We start from the raw sequence: 22,439 nt of genomic DNA, 5'->3' as shown, positions 1-22,439 counted from the left end.
CATTAAAAAGCTGACGCCGATTTGAGACTTAAGGAAGCTAGCAGTAGTTGCTGAGTCGAGGCTTCCACCTCGAGCCTCTCTAAATCCTCCTAGCTCTCGAGCACGCGGAGCTGCAGAGTATGCACGCGCCTGCTTCCCTCTGTGTTTGTGTGTGTGTGTGTGTGTTTGTGTGCTGTAGCACGCGCTCCAGGCACTCACTGGAAAGGTGGAACAGCAGTTTTTGCAGGATACAAACGCACAGCAAGGTCAATATTCTCAAAATTAGAAAAGGTTTAGTCATAGATCTCATCAACAATGTTAACATCACAGGGTACTGCAGGCCAATTCTGGGAGAGACACACTTGTCATTAAAAGCTGCCATTTTCAGGCTTAAGGAAACAGATAGATAGATAGATAGATAGATAGATAGATTGATACCGGTAGATAGATAGATAGATACTTTATTGATCCCCAAGGGGAAATTCAAACCACTTCCCTAAACGATTGCCTTCTATCACGATCCATTTCACAGCCCAGCACTAGCAGTCATTGCTATATAATATAACCTCACTATATAATATAATCTATAGAGAAGAACACCAATGAATAGCAGTCATTGCTATATAACCTCACTAAATACACATAATCTATAGAGAAGAACACCAATGAATAGTGAGAAATATATGAGTTGGTTGTTTTTCGTTAAAACCTGAGTTGGTATTTGTGAAGGTGAGAGTTCATTTAGAATTCCTTTTATTTAACATGGTGCTCAGTAGAAACACAAGCTATTCAGACATGTTCCATGAGCCAGGGCTTCAGGCGGGAACTGTGAACTTCCTCAGATGAAGACAGACACTTGACTGCTGAGCCCGAGGGCACACTGAGCTAGTGAAAAACTTTGCCACCCATCCCCTTCTAGATGGACAGAAAAACAAAAGAAAAAAACCCCCTGAAAACAACTCTGCCAGCCAGTGGACGTGCTGAGTCAGAGACAGCATCCCTCCCTCCTCTCCTCTCCTCTCCATCCCTCCCTCCTCTCCTCTCCATCCCTTCTCTCCATCCCTCCCACCTCTCCTCTCCTCTCCTCCAACACCCAACCATCTGCATGGTTGCCCTCCTTATTGTGGGAGCGGAGATGATAAATTGAGTGAGAGTGCCGATGCTGCTGTTCAATGTGTGTCACACCTAAAAGCCTTTTGATGTTCTACCCGTCAGAGGTGGGGCCCTCTGAAATCTGGGTGCTAAAGAGAAGTGAAATGGCCAGAGCCCTGCACAAGTAGTGATTTAACATGCTTGTTTTTGTGCATTTTTTGTCATCATGACATTAATCTTTGAAATCATGACAAGAGCAGTGTTTTGGTAAACGATCACTTGCAATTTGTCCACTTTGTGTCACGGTCCGCAGCAACCTTGCAGGGTTTATTAGCAATAATCACAAGCTGACTACATGATCCTTGACTTGTTATTTCGTCTGGCATACTTTAATAAGCTGAAGTTGCGCTTGTAAGCCCTATTTCAAAGGTTAACCTGTGACATAAACAAATCAAATAAAAAGCGGCGGTGCTCGGCTGGACATTTTTGCGGTCACCACGTCAGGCACGCCTAATTTAGCCTAACAACTTTGCGGGCGGACCCATAAAGCATGTCCTCTAATGAAAAGCTTTACCTTTGTAATGGGACACAGAAATTGCCGAAGGTTTATGAGGCATGTAGGGGTGTTGCAATAGAGCCCTTGTCTAGATGACTTAAGCCTGCTTAATGAACACCATTTAACTGTCTGATGGAGGAAATGAGAAGGAGAGAGAGAGACAGAGGCAGACGAAACAGGAAGATGGAGACGAATGGAGGGAGGGATCAGATAAGGAGAGGAAGTGACTGAAGGAGGAAGAGAAAAGAGATGGAGAGATACAGTAGGGAGGGTAGAGAGAGAGAGAGAGAGAGAGAGAGACAAAGTCGAACAAAAACATCAATACAAAAACAATGAAAAAAAGGAAGATGAGGTGACAGGGGGAGTAAGAGAAAGAGAGACGATAAACAGAGACTAAGTGAGGGGAGGGGAGAGAGAGAGAGCAAGTAAGTAAGGGAGAGAGAGACTAAGTGAGGGGAGGGGAAATAGAGACCAAGTAAGTAAGGGAGAGAGAGAGAGACTAAGGGCCAATCTCAATTCTCTATTTTACCCCTTCCCCTTCCCCCTTCCCCTTAGTTTTGCGCGTGCACGTGAGACGAAGGGCTATCTCAATTCTCATTTCGATCGAGGGGTAGGGATAAGGGCAAGGGGTAGATACCCCTTAAAACCAATTAAGATCGGGAGCTTACTTGAAACCGAGGGGTAAGAGAAATACCCAAAATACAACGCTCACACCGAAAAAATAAGCACACCGAGAGATTCATTGACATGAAATGTTGGCATTAATAAGGATTATAAAATTAAAATGGTAATTGTTTTATGTAGCATTCAATCTTGTGACCATATATTGAAGGTCCTGTTCTTTACGAGGAAGTTTTCAAAAATCGCTGTTTTGTGAATGTTAACAGCACATCATTATTTGCGCGAATGTCTCGCATTTTACATGATCCATGTACCCGCGAATTGGCAGCATGTCAGAAAAGTCCAACAGCAGCTAAATTCGCTGAACTTTACCGCTCGTCTGATATGAATGCTGCATAGGCCTACTGCTGCCGACTCCTCGCATAGGCTATTACAGGTAGCGATTGCTTCTGATGTCAAGTAACGACCATTTGGATATTATTGTAAAATATCGAAGGAGTTGTGGGATGTTTACATAGCAAACTGCATGTTTATTTTGTCCCCCATCCCTGTTTCATTCACCCGGACCAGAAGTTAGGCTGCGAACGAACATCGGCACGTTCTGCTGTTGTTGAAATAATTCCTCAACGGTTTTATTCCGAGCTGAAAATGCAATGATAGCCTATTTGACAGAAGACAGGTTGCTAGTGACAAAATATTAGCTTTCAGTGTGGTACGATCTCTGTAAATTACGTTAATTCAAGTGTTTCAATCATTTAGCTCTCCCTTATGGTTGGCTAGTGGTATCTCATTTCCAAGGGGAATATTCTTCACCCCTATGTCTTGCCACTCGGTTTCGAGGGACAAGGGCTAGGGGTAAGATGAAGGGATAGGGGAAGGGTAAAACAGAGAATTGAGATTGGCCCTAAGTGAGCAGGGGAGAGAGAGAGAGACCAAGCAAGGAGGGGAGAGAGAAAGAGAAAGTAAGTACATGTAAGGAGGGGAGAGAGAAAGAGAGAGAGAGACTCAGCGAAGAGGGGAGAGAGAGAGAGAGACCAGGTGCTAATGAAAGTGGGTGGTATGGAGCGAGGCAGATAAAAATAGTCTGAATCTGTATCTACTATACAGAAGGGGCATCTTGGGTTGTTTTTGAAAAGATGACAGCTTGTCAATACCAATAAGCCAAACACCAGTGCTCTCGACCCAGAGGGTTTGCAAAAACATCTCGCCATAACCTCGCCTCCCAACGACATGAGCGATCATGGCTTGTTTCCAAGGGAACCACTCAAGTGCAGCGAGCGGGGCGGGGAGCCTTGAAGGGACTTTGTTTGGAGGAGGAGAACCTCACAAGGCAGCACACACCTGCAGGGCCTCCAGGAACCGAAAGGAGCCCAGGCGACGCCCTCGGGGGACCAGGCAGAAACTGGAGTTATGGAGCAGCTCCTGGTAGTCGAATCTGCAGGTGAGAGGGGAGGAGGAGAGAGGAGAGAGAGTCAGAGAGAGGAGCTGTCAAATGAATCAGACACACACACACACACACACACACACACAGAGAGAGCAACATGTAATGGCACAAACACCTTCCAGTCACCAGCTGTGAGTTTCTGAGACAGGGGCATGACAACACATCTTATAAATACAACTGCCAAGATTCCAGAAGGTTCAAACATCATGACGAAAACTGTAAACATCGTGGTATCTTTCTGGAAAAGAGATTATAGGTGTTTTGACTGAATGTTGAATACATAGTAGCTTACAAGTAAAAAAAAATAGGCAACACTCTGTTTAGTGACTCTGAATTCATGATGACATGAATGATTTCATGATGAATTCAACGACCAACCAGTAAATGTATGATAGTTTGGTGGTTTGGTTTGTTGTGGGTAGGGGTGAAAGTTTTTGAGACACATGATTTTTTTTTTGTCATATAAAACCTGACCTTTTCAACCTATGTCAAACTGATGGGCCAATCCTTTTATTTCTTCCATGAAGAAATAAATCCTTGGGAGTTAAAGATTAATGGAAGCCTGGATGATGACTCAAACTCTGGGAAATGAGTTGTCCAAGAAAAACATCTTCAGATGCACAGAGACATTCCAGGAATGTCAACAAACCATCCGAAAACCTACAATAAAACCCCCTCTAGGCCGGGGCGAGGAGAAGACAGATCTTCCAATGAATCTTCCCGCACCTCAGTCACCAAGCCCCTAAAAAAAAAGAGCGCGCGCTCACATGACGCATGGACTGAAGAAGAACTCTCCTACTCCTCCTCCACCACCTCCCTTTGGCTTCCCATGTCTCCTCCTGTCCGCACGCTAACCACCACAGGACGAGCGGAGCGGTCGCGGAGTCATTTATGCCGCCCGCGCCTCGCGGCCCCCCTGTCCAAGTGGCCGAGTGAAAACGAGAGTGCGAGGAGCGGCCGTTTTTATCTCACAGTAAATCTCGGCCAATAACACTGGAAGCTTTTAAGTGATGTAAATCAGTCCGGCGGCAACATATAGAGCACGGCCTTAAACCCTGAAATACATTACCATCCAACACATAAGCCTTATTTATGCGCGTATACGGCGTATGGTGACGGGGGAGACAAGACAAATAAAAAGACAAACAATATTGGAGCTTCTACAACCTTAAAAGCCACTATCTTGGATTAGGTTAGATTGCTCTTAAAATGCATTTATTAAGCATTTCTAAAAACAAATCTAATTGGAATAGATCTGGAAACCTCTATCTATAATATAAGGCGTTTTGTGTGATGGCGCCATGTTGGAAAATCATCAGGGTGCCATACTGTACAAGTGAAGTGCACTAAGCTTCATGCTTTCATAAAAAAGTTTTTAAAAAAACACATTCACCCTGACTGATTAATGATGATGATGTTATCGTTGCAGTAAGAACAGACGGGGAAAATACACGTATGTAAAGGTCACCTGAAAATGACCACAGATGTGGATTATGCCGTTAAGTATGACAGATTATCAGAGGTGAACCAACTGGGCAGATCAATCATTGTCCACTCCAGAAGATGGGAAGGGTGGGATTACTGAGCCTGCAGTGTGTAGCGGAGCGAAAGCATCAGGGCCTGTCTCTGGCTCCACACAGGGGTCCGCAGGAGTCCAGACCCAAGGACACGGCCAGCTCACAGCTAATCTGATCGCCATCCACCACAAGCCTGACCAAGTGACAAGCATGTGTGAGAGTGGTGTGTGTCTGTAGTACGCGTCTCCGCCTGTGTGGTGTGTTTGTGTGTGTGTGTGTGTGTGTGTGTATGTGGTGCATTATGGGTGTGGGGCTTCTTATCTCTGTGTGGCTGTGTGTGCTATCTGTGTCACTGTATCTCTTCTTATCTCATGTGTGTGTGCGTGTGTGTGTGTGTGTTCCTGGGGAACAAGTGCTCTAGTGTCATTAAATTAGTCCCCCCCCCCCACGTCTTAAGAAAGCAATGAAGAGAGAATCTGCCACTGACCTCCCTGCAACACAATGTCAACTGGAGCGATCCAGGGAGTTAATACACTTATGCGGGGGAGCTGGAGTGTGTGTGTGTGTATGTGTATGTGTATGTGTATGTGTATGTGTATGTGTGTGTGTGGGGTGCTATACAGGGCTTCAGCTAAGGATTCTGGGAAATAAACCACTGCTCAATGCACAGGTTAGTGGGTAGCCAGCTTGCCCTTTAGAGAATGATCAAGACACAGGACATCTGGACATGTCACATCCTGCCCTGAAACATGTTGGATAAAGAAAGGATGTTGTTCTTTCTTTTATCTCGCCCTTTCCTCACTCCCTCTCTCTCTCTCTCACACACACACACACACACACACACACACACACACACACACACACACACACAGAGCAGGTGTGATGCCTCCTGATTTTCGATTTGCAGGACACTGCCACTAGAGGGGCTCAGCAACATTCCTCATCTTATGCTTTATTCATCCCTTCATCTTTTGTCCGTCCATCCATCCCTTCAGTATATTTTTTTTTGGTTGCCGTGATACAGTATATTGGTATATTTCACTATTTGTGCAACATGTTGGGAGGCAGGTTTTAATATTTAGAACATGTCTGGATGTTTAGATAAAATTTACATTTACATTCCGTAACACTAATCTCTAAAGCCACACTATTATTTCCTCTAAAAACACTCCTTACTACAGGAAAAGGCACAACAATACTGCAGTATCAAAATATGAACCTACATGAGTCGTCATAGTTACATATGCTCACAACGTAATTTAAACAAACTACAACAATGATACAATGATTCACAATATAATTATCATTTTAATACTTACAATAAATTACAGAATGCATTGGCCAATTTAGTCACTTAAACTATGAGTGCTGTTAAATTATGAAATGATAACATATTTTGACTTTTTGCAATTTCCTGTATTCTGGTGCATAGATTCATAGCCTACATCCTGATTTGTTGATATTGAGGCATGATTCCATGCAAAGGCTTGGGCCCCTGGGCCTGGTAGGCCCGTGCAGTAATCCATCCCTGCCAACAGTGTGTGCGCCAGACTGAGTTACAGACTCGAGAAGGGTGTGTATCATCTTATCTAACTCTGGGGGAGATGGTGAATAAGTCCAGCGCTTTCCCAGATGTTTTCTCCCAGATGGGTTTACAGCAGAGCATAAGGCATAGATATTTTAGTCAGTGCTTGTAAACTCCAAGTGTTGCACCATGCTGTCAATTTGTGAAGCATTTGAATTACAGCATGAGCCATCATACCAGAATACCACACACACTCCTCATTCACAAGCTCTCAGGTTTCCGATAGCTGACAAGTATGGTTTCCTCCACTTGAGCACACCCACACGCGGTATGGATCCTCTGTATGGGGCAGATTAAAGGATTGTGAGTCAGTGGGGGACAAGGGGCTTCTGTAGCATAATAAGTTACATTAATCACCATGTCATACGGTGGGTGAACTTTTGCAAAGCGGAAAATGCAAAGTAGTGACCCGCTAATGAAGACATGTCTGAGAAATGGTGTCATGTCGCGTAGAACTATTGTATGCTGCAGAAAAGAAAAGTAATGGTTTAAAATTACACTTATTTTTTTAAATATTAATAGATTTCGAGATTGTAAAATGGCATATATTGTGAGTTAGAGCCTAGGGCTTTGTCTGACGGTGTTGTGATCTGATTTTTCCTTTCTAGAGAGGGGACCTTTAGCTGTTAAGACACAGATGCAAACCCGCTTTGATCCAGTCAACCATATCTAGCCAATGGAATCTCAATACCCTGTCTACTGACAGTTATTTATAGCAGACAAGAGCTGTGCAAGTCAAAGCAGACTTCCTTAAGATGAACAACACAGTATTCATAAATCAGCATTTTCCCTTCTCCTTTTTACTGTAGACTGGGCTCACATTTTGACATGTGAAACACAATCCACTCAGAAATCAATAACTCCTGTCATGTTGATAGCTTCGCCAAAGAGGGGAATCCAATTATAAGAACACAGCAGCTGGAGGGATGGAGGGAGAGGGAGGAGAACTGGAGATTATTGGGACATGCTTCTGAAACACACCCAGCACAACGGAAATTGATTGAAAAAAATAAATAAAAAAAACTGGCCACCCTTTCCATGGTGTAATTATTTGTGGCATCCTTTCAAGGCAATTATCACTCCTCAGAAGGGGCATGACTGGAGGTAAGCTACCACAGAGGATAGCTACCAGCTAATGATGGCACACAAAGGATTATCCATCATCCTCCAACAAAAAAGTACCTGCTGCAATGTGTCTTCATACAGTATCCATGAAAACGGAACATTGTGTGTTTGTGCATGCATCGTATGTGTGTGTGTGTGTGTGTGTGTGGGTGTGTGTGTGTGGGTGGGTGGGGGTGGGAGGGGAATAAAAATAGCATCCTTCAAGTATTCAAACCTGCTGAACTCCGTTTGCATGTTGCTCTGGGTGGTCAGATCCTGGGCTGTGTGTGATCACGTATGGATGACACCTGTCTGAGTGACAGCTCTCCAGGGAATCATTTTCAAAATCCTCTTCCTTCTTCTCCCTCGCCTCCCCCCCCCCCCCCAGCGGAGCAGAGCACGAAAAAGAATCCCCTGATCCAGAGCGGCTCATTCAAGAGAACCTTAATTCTCGCCAGCCTATCACGCCCCCCCACCAGGCTCCCATCCCACTCCCGGAGCCAGCGACAAATACGCTTCTTAATTCATGAAATGTCAACCTGGGTAAGTGTCACTTTTACTGCTGCTGAGAGTGGGCCGCTGGGACGGTCACTGTACGTACTGGACCCATAGAGTAGAATTGCCACAGGGAGAGAGAGACAACATTCAATTCAAACTTCATACCCATAGAAAGCAATGAGCTTGCTCCAATGTTGCCTCCAGATCCAACTGTACATGTTTTAGCACAGTTGTGCCATGGATCCAAGAGAACTGATTGGCAGAAGAAACTGGACTAAACCACAAATGAACAGAACCAGATACCGTGAAACAGAGCTGTGCTGGCCACTCACAAAATCCAAGATTAGGACCCTCTCTCAAAAATCATTTTTAATATTGCAATCCAACCCAGGGACCTGAAAGTCTGATGAGCTTGTTAAGGAGCTCTGACTAGATATTAGCTCTCATTATTAAAAAGCTCAGTTTAAGAATACATTTGCCATTTAACCTATCAACAGAAATGCACTTATTTTCAAACATCAATGTTGAGACGTCAGGGAGTAGTATTTTTTAATTGGTATTTGTCTCGCATTAATAAGAATTGAATGTTTAAAAGGAACAAAAATGGAAAAGGAAAATGAGAGGACAGGACCTGGAATGGTCAAGGCATGAAGAGGTGTATCAGACGAGGCTGGACAAATGAAAAAAAGAAAAAGCCTTTTATTGGTGCTGACCTTTGGCTCTCCACCTCTCTGGTTACTCTCAAAAGCCCACATTTTCCCATTGAATTATTTCATCATTACTGGAGGTCTACCACCTGCCTTTCTGGGCGCAGCCGGCCGGTCATGAGAACAGAGGCCGCTGATTCCACTCAGCGGGGACAGAACAGTCAGAATGAATTAGCAATCGATGGGGAGGTTCTGAGAAACCCTGTCCTTTAATTGATGGAGGCCAAGATGGCCTCTTTAACACAATGAGAGCGATCAGTAGGATATAAATAGAATCCCCCTGCACCATTCAGGGCTGTGCAGCGGACTAGCATGGAGGGCCAGGGGACCAGGTCTGTATAGATCCATCTAAACGCATTCTGATTGGGGGGCATCGATTGTCGATGCTCATTCGCACTATTACTTGCAGGCCAATAGTTAACTGGATCTGAAGATGGAACAGGATAACTATGGGCAATAACATCAGGAGAACATAATTCATAACCCAAACACACAACAACAGCACGTGCACACAGAACATGGAAGCTAGTTGGATGATTGCCTCTGCAGGCGTATTTAGGCCTTTTTGTAGCTGTCCATGGTCCTGAAATGCCTTAGGGAATTGTGTATGCAGTGTCTGGGGACTATGGGGTGGGGTGGTGTGGTGTAAGCAAGAAAGTGACTGCAAGTGAATTAGAAGGAATGATGTGGAGGAGGTGGGATGCTGATCTGGGCTGGAATGAGCATGTAGAGACATGGTCGCTTTTAATGACCAATGAGGCAACTGACAGCTGTCACTCATCTATATGTGCTCCTCTTGAACCTTCACTACAACTTTAAAGTGGCAGTGAAGTTTTGCTAACATTCATATTTAAGATTCACCATTCAATACAATTTGCTAAATTGCTAAAAAGCTAACTCAAAGGACCAGGTATAATTTGAGCAGCAAGGTTTCAGATTTAGATCTCATAATTTTGGACAAATAACAGCATATTGTTAGCCTGGGTGCCAGCCGTACTTAGCCCTGCCCACAACATTTGAGGTCAGGAAGTTCGGTCTGGCATTGCTCTGTTGTGGAGCAACTATGCTCAACCAGAGCTGTTTGGACCAATCAAATTGGGCTTTACGATGATGGACAGGTGAGCAACAGTGCCTCGTCTATCATGTCACCTGAGCACGCTTAGATTGATTTTGTTTGCAACAAAAACGCTGTGGCTAGAAGGAGACAGATGGCTTCTAAGATCCCATTTGGAAAAATGCATATTATTTCAATGAGGTTTCATCACTGAAACTATTATTTCTGAAAACGTTGGCAAAAGTTGATATGTGGTAACTCATGGTTTCACTTTCATCAAGTGTTTGCATTGTGACATGTTGTTCCCTTGTTCGTTTGAAATCTCTGATTAGCCACCTGTTTGCTCGAGGGATTTGCGACACCCTTCCCCAGCTGTTTATAACATGTTTGTAGCATCTGTGTTCAACAGAATTATCTTTAAAAACAAAGGAGGGGGGAATATCCGTTTCTCTGAATAGCCTACAGTAGGTCTACCCTGCTACGTATTTCTTAGATTTCGCTAATGGGTGTTGTAGGAGATATTGACAGCACAGTGACTTTTACAAAAGACCAGAAAACAATGTTAAGGCATTTGTGGAGAAGAAGGATGGTTTGTGTGTTCTTCCTACAGCTCACGGTGAGCTATTTCGTTGCTGTGATTGGTTAGGTCTATCCAATTGATAGACCTAACCAATGTTACCAATGCTACCCCCCCCCCCCCCCCCTGTATTGGTTGAAACACGCCCCATAATTACATCTCAATATAGCAATATCAGACTCATATTCTGACTAGAATCTGAGTATTACGCGTCAGGCTAGCATGTTGTAGACATATTTCTTCATTTTAACACCTATCAACATTCCTGTCATTCTTGACTGTTCTGTTCTGCCCCAAAATACGCAAAACATCACCTTACAAACACCAGCAACAGCCCAGTTGACACTTATACAAGTTAACATTGATCCCAAGTTGTTTTCTTTTCGCCTCATTTGTTCTTTCTAAGGTTATTTTCCCCTTTTAACATTAAATATTTAAGAGACTTTTTCTGTGCTATAGGGCAAGGAGAGAGCCTCAATTAATCCGTACTCCAAAACTCAACAACTGTGTAATTAATTGCACTGCACAAGGTAAACACACACAAGGGTGGGTGCCTGTTAATTAGCAGAAAACTTCAAAATAAGTATTATTTTTCTGTCTAGGTGCAATTTCCTAAAATGATGTGCCTTCATTATCTGTAACATTTACTGTATCTATATTATATTTTTTCTTTTCTCTGATGCAGTAAAATAGAAGTGTGACATGATGATCAATTAGAACTAAAAAGTATGACAGTGCTGTAGAGAGATGGGTTTTATTTTAATTTAATTTATTTGGATCTCCTTCTAAGCTAACGTGCTAACTGGCATCTTTTTAACATCTTTCTTGCACAACATGGTGCATAGCACTGTCATACTTGTTAGTTCTAATTGATCATCATACCACACTTCTATTTTTACTGCAGAGAAAATAAAAATATATATAAATTATAGATAAATGTTACAGATAATGAAGGCACATCATTTTAGGAAATTGCACCTAGACAAAATATTATATAAATATACAAAATATTATATAAATAATACTTATTTTGAAGTTTTCTGCTCATTAACAGACACCCACCCTTTTCATTAGTGTGTGTTTACCTTGTGCAGTGCAATTAATTACACAGTTGTTGAGTTTTGGAGTACGGATTAATTGAGGCTCTCTCCTTGCCCTATACTATAGCATAGAAATAGTTTCTTAAATATGTTATGTTAAAAGGGTAAAATAACCTTAGTAAGAACAAATGAAGCGAAAAGAAAACAACTTGGGACCATTATATGTTGTAGTCAATGAAATGTACTGAGTTTGCCAGTAACGGTATTGTGACACGGATAAATGCATGTGTGGAGAGGAACCAGTATGTTCCTTCCTAGCGTTCTATGCGCCATGTGTTGGGTGGTGAGTAGCCTACGTCAGGTTCTTAGCTGTTCATGTTCTACAGTGTTGCTGACGTTCCTACATGTCGGTCACTTGCTGGCAATAAACGGCTGAGAGCTAATCAGTGTTCATTTGATACCCACGTCACAGTATATATAACACAGTCATGAGTAATCTTCAAATGCAAGACTGGATTTGTCTGTGAGCTTTACTAAATGTGGTTGCTGATACACAAAGCAATTAACTCAAGTGAAAGTGCATAGTAATTATAAACTGAAGCTGAATTTGTAACATACTATTAAAGGTGCTCTGAATGATGCTATGCGATCTCTAAGCTAAAACATTTTTTTGTCACATAGACCAAACAGCTCCTTACCATCCACTAGCTGCCTGTTCCCTGAATACACTGTAAAAAAAAAACGCGGTCTTTGTAGACAGCCCAGCCTGGACCATGCAACATAACAAACTGTTCCAGCCAATCACCGACGAGATGCACGTTCAGGAGAGTTTCAGTTGCATGGGAGGGAGGAGGAGGGAGTAGCGAGCTAGCTCTATGTTTTGTTTGAACGTCAACAGAAGTGACGTTACCCAACATCGCTTAGAGCACCTTTAAATATTTTGAAGGACAGGTTTTGGAAGAGACATCCAAAACGACTTAACTGACATGTTATACTTACTATTCATTCACAACATTCAGTGTGTGTTCACTGAAGGTATAACCAAATAGAAGTCTCATGAATGTATTCCTATCTAAAGCTGTTCCAGTCATAGTGTAACACAGTTAGACCAGAGCTAAGGCCATTTATATGGGTCTTATAAGGGGTTAGAAGTGTTACTGATTTATCAGTGGGATGAGGCTCTATGATATATATGGCACATGAAGCCTGCTGCTGAAGCAGACAGGCACTCAGCAAAGGCAGAAAATAATCCACAGTCCAATTGGACATGGGATGATGAAGTGTGTCTATAAATTCCTCAAGTGTGACATGTGAGGTATATCATCAGCCAAGTGCTAAACCATAAAGTAGCTTCTGTGCTGCATGCTAAATTTGAGCTCAGATTAACTGCTCCCTGTGTTCATAGCAAATCTGCCACTTTATTTTGTAAAAGAACCCAGCCGTCTCACCACCTCCGACCACAGTCACAGTCGGCAAAAGATGATCTTCCATCTTCGCTGCAGCACCAGCCTAAGAAATCTCTCTCTCTATCTCTCTCTCTCTCTCTCTCTCTCTCTCTTGCTCGCGCGCTCTCGGAGACAAAATGGAGACCCATGAGCCCTCATTAGAGAGCAGATTTGAGACGTGTGAGTTAATTCACATGTAGGAATTCATCAGCGTGTGTGTACATAATTTAGGGGTTCTTCTGGGGTGGTTAGGTATAAATTGAATATCTGTGAGATAAACTGTCAGACTATGGAGATTACAGTCTCAGTCTCCTGGAGCCCCGGAGCCCACAGAGGAGAGGAGAGAACAGGTGAGTTGTAGAAAATGAGACCACGGCTCCATCCCTCATCCTCCTGGCACCGAGCGCCACGAAAGGGCGAAATGTTCAAAGAAAATATAGCACGACAACAAATGCGGTGCTCGCCAAAGCGAGTCTCTACATGTTTTATAAGACTCTAAACCATTCCTTGTATAACTCAATATAAATCAAATTACTGGCCTACAACACTGTCAGTCACCATAGCAATTAGGTGGAGGCCTTGCTCCCAAGAGCGATATACCAACCTTAAGAAAACGCAGCAGGGCGTCACAGTGAATTTGCCAAACAGTTTGAATTTTTCATGGAAAAGGTTTTGCTCCTTTTCCCCTCCTTGGGTGAGTCAAAGGGAACACTGCTGAAAAAGGTGGTTGAACATCTTTCATTGGTTAAATCCGTCTGTTTCATGTCAGGAGTGTTTTCCTATGATTTAGTCGGTGGGTGTGGGTCAGCTCATGAGAAGGGACTCAAAGCAATGCAATGCCACAGGGACTGATGTTACTTCCTTTACAGTAATCCAGCTCCGACTTGCAACGAAGGTCCAGCAAGAGTCATCTGCGGTCAGAACTCATATAACTCTCTCTTTAGTCCAATGTAAACCGAGCAGCGGATCTATGCAGTTGCACACGTGAAATATGTGATTTATGATGGCATACATAATGCGGTATTCGTTAATCAAAGCAGGCTTTTGGCCTGTGCTGACTTTGGCAGTGAAATAGACCTCTTGTTCTCAGTCAGCAGAAAAATAATAGATTCATGAGAGCAATTTCATAAATGTTTCATTTTGGGTAAGAAGAGAAATTAATAAACCAATTACGCTGGCATATTTTAGCAAAAAAACATCAGCTATTGCTAAATTAAACACAAAGGACTTTCTCCTACAGAAAATTATTCTTGCCAGACTCCTGTGTGTTGAGTCGTTCATATAGATATCAGTGAAGTTTTACAGGTTCAGCAAGACTCTTAAGTATCATGTAACCAATAAAGACAGCTGCAGTTTTGTCACACACACACACACACACACACACACACTCACACACACACACACTCTCTCACACACACACACACACACACACACACACACACACACACACACACACACACACACACACACACACACACACACCAGAAAGAAATGGGAGGACTGAGAGATGACACATCGGCCCAAAAGCCCAGCCTCCTCACATTTCACGCTGAGTTAAAGCAGAGGTGAGATGTTATCAAAATTTAATTAACAACCTCCACATCCTCAATATATTTATGGCGGTCCTATCCAACTAAGAACAGGCCATTGATTACCTTTGGGTGGGTTTATTCTCTTTATTCCGTCACTGTGCCATAAAACAGCAGGATAAAAGGGAATAAGTCTCTTCACTTACTCTCACTTTTTCATACCAGCCCCAGGGACAGTGTGTGCCGCCATAGGCAACATAGTGATTCTATTTTTCACAGCAAGGCATTCTCGGTTTCATTCACGGGTTCTAACCACTGATCTATAAAGTTCTTTATAGATCAGTGGTTCTAACAACAAACTCTCATGTCCTTTAGTTCCTCAGACAGTATTTACTAATATGTCCTTCAGTATTAAGTGTTCTGGAACATTCTAGGCTTTCTCATGGGCAGAACCTGGCGGAAGGTCCAAAACCAAATGTGTTCTGTTTCATCCCGTCTGGCAAACAAAACCGCAGCATGACTGTTCCCAACATAATTCTACACAGCTGTGAACATCGGAGCCAGAGAATGAGCTGTCCCCCTTTTTTTGTGAGGAGGGAAAAGCGGGAGAGAGAGAGAGAGGGGAGGGGACAGAGAGAGAGAGAGAGAGTTAGTTTTCTAATGCTGTTCCAATCTTGAGACAAGCACAGATGAATGAGTTTTCCCTCATCAAGTCCTGTTGCAAAATGCTTATTCAACAAGAGTTTCTGCCAGGGCACATACCATTGCTCACCAGGGACTTCAGTCAGTGATAAGGTGGAGGGCAGCTGAATTGGCCAAATCACTATCTAGATTGATATCAGATGTTGTCCCCATTAACATCTACTCTACATGAGAAACACATAGTGCTGACATTTATGAGGCCTCTACACAGGATATGGGAAACGAGCCCGATGCGTTACATCATGTGTTGATCTGTACAAAGAAGATACGAAAGTCTTTATAAATGCATGCCTGTATTACATCACTTGACAATGTGCGCTTAGCGATGTGAAGGCCGTTTAAAATGCATCGTGGTGAGCAAAACGTTCGGGGAATTATCTGAATGTAGAGTGAGTCAATACACCCTAAGATCAGGAAATAAGTTAGTCAATGAGCGAAGTGCACGCACATCTAGAAAATTTAAACAGGTGCTGGGTATAAGGCTTAGCCGACAAGTGAAAAATATAAAGATACTCTCACACTGTTCTATAAGCTCCCAGAGAGGTTTATTAAGCAGAAGACCTCTGGTTGAAATTACGTTAATAAACCACCCTGGGAGCTTATAGAACAGTGTGCTTGTACAGTATCTTTTTATTTTTCAGGAAATAATTTAGCCCATTTCAACAATACACCTTTAAATTAATCAGACATTAACTGAGGGTCATATGTAATGATATTTATCTAAATATGATATTTGTCTAAAAAAAGAAAGACTAAAAGTCTTCCATTACTAGAGCCTTTACTACTATCTGAGTGATGGAACTGTGTGATACTGAAATGCTCTTCTCAAGGTGACTCACTGAGCCTTAGTCCCTCCTCAGGGGCCTTCATTTGGGAATGAAGAAGACATATCCTTCTCCCGGTATACATCCCTCTCCCTCTCTCTCTCTTTCTCTCTCTCTCTCTCACTCTCTCTCCCCATCTTCCCCCAGTGGACAGAAACAGAGAGAGAGAGGAAGGGAGGGAGGGAGAGAGAGAGAGAGAGAAAGGACGAGGGAAAGAGAGAGAGAAAGAATGAGGGAAAGAGAGGGAGTGCGATCCCGATTCCCAGATTAATCCATTACAGTCACCTCGAATCACAGTCACCCGGGCGACAAGAGCAGGCCTCACATTCACGCATCTAGATCCCGGGCCTGCACAGAATGATTGTCAATGATTGATAGGCTATGTAGCATCACGATGAGAGATTGCAGCAGTGAATCAAAGTGGAGGAGAGGGGGAGAGGGGTGTGTGTGTGTGTGTGTGTGTGGGGGGGGGGGGCGCGGAGAAGGAAGCAGAGTGGGTGGGTGAGGTGTCTCTTGGTAGGTAGGAGGGTTAAGTTGTAGCGCCAGATTCAGAGCCTGACCATAGCACACAGAGACAGATATGAATGATACTGATTGATATTTAGTATGGAAAACAAAAAAAGTATTTCTTAATGAATGGATCGGACAGGCGACAACATCTGACTGTACAGTAGGGTGCATCATTTGCCCCACTTTTTTCAATTTTTTTTAAAATCAATCTGTACCTAGAATAGATTTTTACACTAACTAAATTAAACTTCCATGAGAAATTTTATAAAATTCTATTGATATCTAAGGGGTCCACCGAGCCTCTGAAGTTTCCAACTAACAACGGACATACAAATATCATTTTTTTCTTAAATAACGGCAAAAATAATAGATCTAGCCCTATAATGTCAAATAAAGTTGAATATAAATATGTACATTGCGCATCATTTGGTGCCAGCTGTGTGTCTCTATCTTTATTACTTCCTGAGATATGGCAGTTGTCATTTCACATGGATTTTCATCATTTCACATGGATTTTCCATAATAACAGCATGAAAGTAAGTTATCAATAAAATCTTAAATTATATTCCATTAACTAACTTTACCCTATTCTAGAACTATGAACACCTTACATTTCAAAGTGTAAGACAAACTGTAAACCTCCTACAAACATATTATATGACTGAGCAAATGGGTAATCCATGAATAGATAGAACATACAGTACATAATTCTTAATAACTAACCACCATATGATGTTGATGTTTTAACATCAAAGAGCACACACTCTTTACATGTTTCCCTTCCTCTTCCTCAGGTTTGGTGTTTTCTCTCTGTCTGCTTCCACCACCTGCAGAACATTCTGGTAATGTTCTTCGCCTCTTGCAGAGCCTATGTAGTCTGAGCTTCACATTACACTGTCATTGACCACATTCATGGACTCCAAGTGAATCAAGGCCTCCTTGTAGGCTGGGTGAGCAGGCCAGGTTGAGATGTCAGTGGTGAGGAAAGCAGGGTCCAGCTGCAGAAGATGAAAGATATACCACAAATCAGGTCCCAGGTTTGCTAGTGTCGTCTTTTGGGTTATCTTTCCTGGAAATTTGGGCTTGCCGAAACCTGAGCCATATCTGTCATTTGGACATGTGCAGGAGGTAGATGGTTTGACAGCAAGCAAGCTGGTGCCAGGCATTTCTTGTGCTGAAGTACCACTGGTGTCTCTCGAAGGCCTTCATTGCACTCTTGGAGATCACTGCTGAAACATGTGAATACCGAAGCAAATTCTTGAAGAACTGCAGGTCGTTCCATGATGCGTCAATAGCCACTGAACACTGCAACCACCAAGATGAGGCCTTGATTCACTAAGAGTCCATGCATGTGGTCAATGACAGCGCAGAGCGTAATGTGAAGCTCAGCACAGACTACATAGGCTCTGTAAGAGGAGAAGAACATTACCAGAATGTTCTGCAGGTGGTGGAAGCAGACAGAAAGAAAACACCAAACCTGAGGAAGAGGAAGGGAAACATGTAAAGAGTGTGTGTTCTTTGTAGCGCTTCGGACTTGTAACCGGAGGGTTGCCGGTTCAAACCCCGACCAGTAGGCACGGCTGAAGTGCCCTTGAGCAAGGCACCTACTGTAACCCCTCACTGCTCCCCGAGCGCCGCTGTTGTAGCAGGCAGCTCACTGCGCCGGGATTAGTGTGTGCTTCAGCTCACTGTGTGTTCACTGTGTGCTGAGTGTGTTTCACTAATTCACGGATTGGGATAAATGCAGAGACCAAATTTCCCTCACGAGATCAAAAGAGTATATATACTTATATTTATACTTATATTAATATGAAAAAAAAAGGATTTTCATATAAGACCATGACTGGACTACCTTCACATCTGCTTTTTATAGATATTGGGACAAAGAAACGCTAAAAATAGGGGAATAATGCAATATTTTAGAAACCAATGAAGCTAGAGATATCAGACTGGTACCAAAAGATGCGCAATAGCCACATTTAATTCCAAGAATCTCAAAAACTACAGTAGGAGGCAGAGCTTTCAGCTATCGCGCACCCGTCCTCTGGAATAATCTTCCTACCTCAATTCGACTAGCAGACACCCTCCCTATTTTTAAGTCTAGACTTAAAACATACCTCTTTACTGCCTCCCATAGTTAGGTATGGTGCGTGGAAATTCACCCACCTCAGGGTTTTTTGGAATGGACCACCCTGCTGAGTCCTCGTGTGACTGGCACCCCAGTCGCACGTGCGATGGTGGTCACTGACCATACCTGCGCTGGTGTCGACTACCCCTCACCATGCCTTAGTTATGCTGCTATAGCATAGTGCTGTCATGGACTTTTCATGTGTCACGCCGTACAACCCCCCCCCTCTCCTCTCCCCCCTTCTCTCTCTCTCTCTCTCAACTCTCCCTCTCTTGCCTATTCCCACCATGGTATACTGTAACAATATATAGTACTACTGATTACTTATTGACATTAACCATTTTGATTTTCAGTAATACTAACCCACTCTACATCTCTCTTTCTTCCCCCTTACTGTACCTCACTTGTGAGGTATATCATCACCAGTCATCAACCATCCGTGTGTTGGCCCTCCTCTCACCCATCTCACCTGAAGTCCCATCCTCGACTGCCCTATTACTGCCCCCTAACTGGACTCCTGGCCCGTACAGCCTAGCGACCCACCACCAGCCTATGACAACTCTGCCCGGATTACTGGCCCATCCACCAACCCACCACATGCCCCTCGAAAACTCCCTTCCCCTGGACAATCCCAACGCTGGACTATTGAACTTTCTGTCACTAAATCAGGAATAACGAACTACCATAACGGATACGTAATCATCCCACCTCTTGTAACTTTCAGCTCAAGTGCTTAACACCATGTCTTATTCTCTACACCCGACTATCATATGCATTTGTCATGTATACAGACCTTACTGTCATGTACTGACCCTAGGCAGATGGGTCAGGCCCTTGAGTCGTGGATCTGCTCGAGGTTTCTTCCTATATATATCTCCAATTCTAGGGAGTTTTTCCTCGCCCCTGTTACCCATGGGCCTCTCTCTTGCTTTCCTTTTCTTCCTTTCTTTCCTTCTTTCTCTGATTGCCTACATTCTGTAAAGCGCCATGATACATGTGTTATGTTTTGGCGCTCTATAAGCACAATAAATTGAAATTGAAATTGAATTTATATTCAACTTTCATTGACACTGTAGGCCTAAATGCATTATTTTGGAAGTTATTTATGAAAAACTGATTTTTCCAGAGCGGGGATACAGGCTCTGCTAAGAAGCAACTTTAGAGGCTTGGTGGACCCCTTAGATACTATTCAATCCAGCTAATATTCTACACATTTTCTTTTCATTAGTATTGTCACATTTTAAAATTGGGTACAAGTTGAATTTCCAAAATTGGGGCAAATGATGCACCCTACTGTACAGCCTCTCTCTGAAATACCACACACAGGCACACACACACACACACACACACACACACGTCAAACAAGCATACACATATAAAAACATAATCATATATTTGCATATACACACACACACACGCATGTACACACACACACGCATATACACACACACACACTCACTGAGCGATACACACACACACTTCCTTTCTCCTTCGCTCACCCTCCCTCTCTCGTTCACTACAGCTGTCCAATTTGAGTGCGGACAGGCCTGATGTTTCAACAGTTCAGTGGCGCCTGACTGATAGAGAGGGCGCACTCGTCTCTCCACTCTCCGGGCCTGACTGGCAGCATTAAGCGCCGTGATCTGGTTAAGCTCTGCTAAAGCGCGCTCAGCCTAATCCAAGCAGACATGATGTATGGGCCCTACATATGCAGACGCCACCGCCTGCCCAAAACTCAATTCAGCAGGATGCGTTCAATTGAGAGGCTGCCAGAGTGAGTGCTTAGTATCCGAGCGCTCTGCGCTACCTAGTGATTGGACGCGGCTGCCACAGAGTTTATTACGACCAATTAAGGGTGGGCAGTATTTCTGAAACATGTATTTAAAACACGTATTTCAAATACAAAATAGTATTTTGTCATTTCTATTTTATTTGATTGAAGATTTGTAACAAAACACTTTATTAGTGTGTATTTTTGTATTTGAAAAAAAAAAAAACACAGTAAAATACGTCTATGTGATGAAATCATAAATGCGCAAAATGATGCATGCAGCCTCTGATTGGTGCTGACATGCCAAGCAGAAACTGTATGATTTTTACCCGATTTTAGCCCAGATTTAGAGGGATCCAACAGAATTTTGAATCTGGTCTCTCGATTTGCCATGTAGTTTGAACAGGCTCATAAAAATCCATGTTTCAGATCCAGTCTGATTGGATATCTGGTATGTCAGATACACAGACACACACACACACACACACACACACACACACACACACACACACACACACACACACACACACACACACACACACACACACACACACACATAGCCTTATTGGAGTTCTAATAGGTTAAATGTTTGCAAACATAGGAACGTTTGCAAAGTGATTTCATGCTCCCTTAACATTTTTTTTGTATTTTCAAAATTACAGCATTTTATTTTGATACATGGCATGGCTAATGCATTTTGTAATTGATTTTGATATGTTTGAAATGAGGGTATTTGGTATTTTATTTTGAAATACATTTTGGTGTAATTTTGCCCATCCCTGACCACCATCCATTACTCTTCATTAATCTTCTGATCATTCACTCTGTCCTTCCACAGGAGGGATAGCCACCATGAAAAAGCAGCAAACATTCCTCAACAAGTTCTGTTCTGAGCCCTAGAGCTGCAGTGCTTATCTAATAAGTAGACTGTTTCACCAATGTGATATTTAGTAGCCTACATTTGTTCTGTAACATTTCTCCCACATCATTTTCTTGTTTTGCACTCAGCAAGCCCTTTTGGTTGGTTTACGTTCTACTTGTGTCTGAGGCTCCAGGCACATGGACTCCTCCTTTGAGTTGAGTTTAGCTCAACATGTCTTCCTTCAGGAAGGATCTTTCCACTGCCAGTGCTGCTTCAGATTGAGGAGTTTAGGCTGCTTTTAGACAATATTTCTCATCATGATTATTGAATGTAAGATAAAAGTCCTCAAATAGGAAAAAAGTCAACATGTATACTGTTGTTGCAGCATTAGATATGAAAAAAAAAACATATGAAAAATACATGCCATAGGCAATCGCTTGATGCTTTTTTAAACACCCCAATACAAAGATCTCACAGAACCTTCGCATGCACTCAAGAAGTTGCTACCTTCAAAAGAACATCGGCTCTTTGGTGGAGTCGGAGTGTGGAACAAAAAGATATGTATTTTTCTCTGAGCACAGAAAAGATGTATAGTCTCCGAGGTCTATTGACAGCCTGTCTGAAAAAAGGAAAGAAAACGTTGCCTGGCATTGCAATGCAAAGCAGGGAGAGAGCGGCAATACTCTGGGTCTCATCTTTAATAGCCTGGTCCTGCTTGGACGCTGCAGAAGTCGTTACTGTTCGGGTCAGGGAGATTACATTTTTTATCCACTGACAAAATGTCCCGGATATGCATCGCTGGTCCATTATATTTAATCTTCTTTGGGTAAGACGCTAGGATTTAGCGACAGAGAAGGCCACCACTGTCTCCTTTCCCCCTCAATAGTTTCTCTT

At 42.9% G+C, this 22,439-nt stretch overlaps 1 protein-coding gene across 1 annotated transcript in view; it reads right to left on the bottom strand.

The window, feature by feature from the left end:
• LOC143109333 (exostosin-1) overlaps positions 1 to 22,439 on the bottom strand; it is a 246,452-nt gene that overhangs the window by 51,191 nt on the left and 172,822 nt on the right. Inside the window, exon 3 of the mRNA XM_076271986.1 lies at positions 3,590 to 3,683. Within this exon, the coding sequence (XP_076128101.1) occupies positions 3,590 to 3,683 (94 nt within the window). The remainder of the gene's footprint in view (positions 1 to 3,589; positions 3,684 to 22,439) is intronic.

The sequence above is a fragment of the Alosa pseudoharengus genome, unplaced genomic scaffold (assembly GCF_046254945.1).
Source record: "Alosa pseudoharengus isolate Yale_2024_CS ecotype anadromous, Long Island Sound unplaced genomic scaffold, YU_APseudo_1.1 YU_APseudo_1.1_scf_7, whole genome shotgun sequence".
Classification (NCBI taxonomy): domain Eukaryota; kingdom Metazoa; phylum Chordata; class Actinopteri; order Clupeiformes; family Clupeidae; genus Alosa; species Alosa pseudoharengus.
The sequence above is the reverse complement of the archived record's forward strand: the minus strand, read 5'-3'. Positions and strand labels throughout refer to the sequence as shown.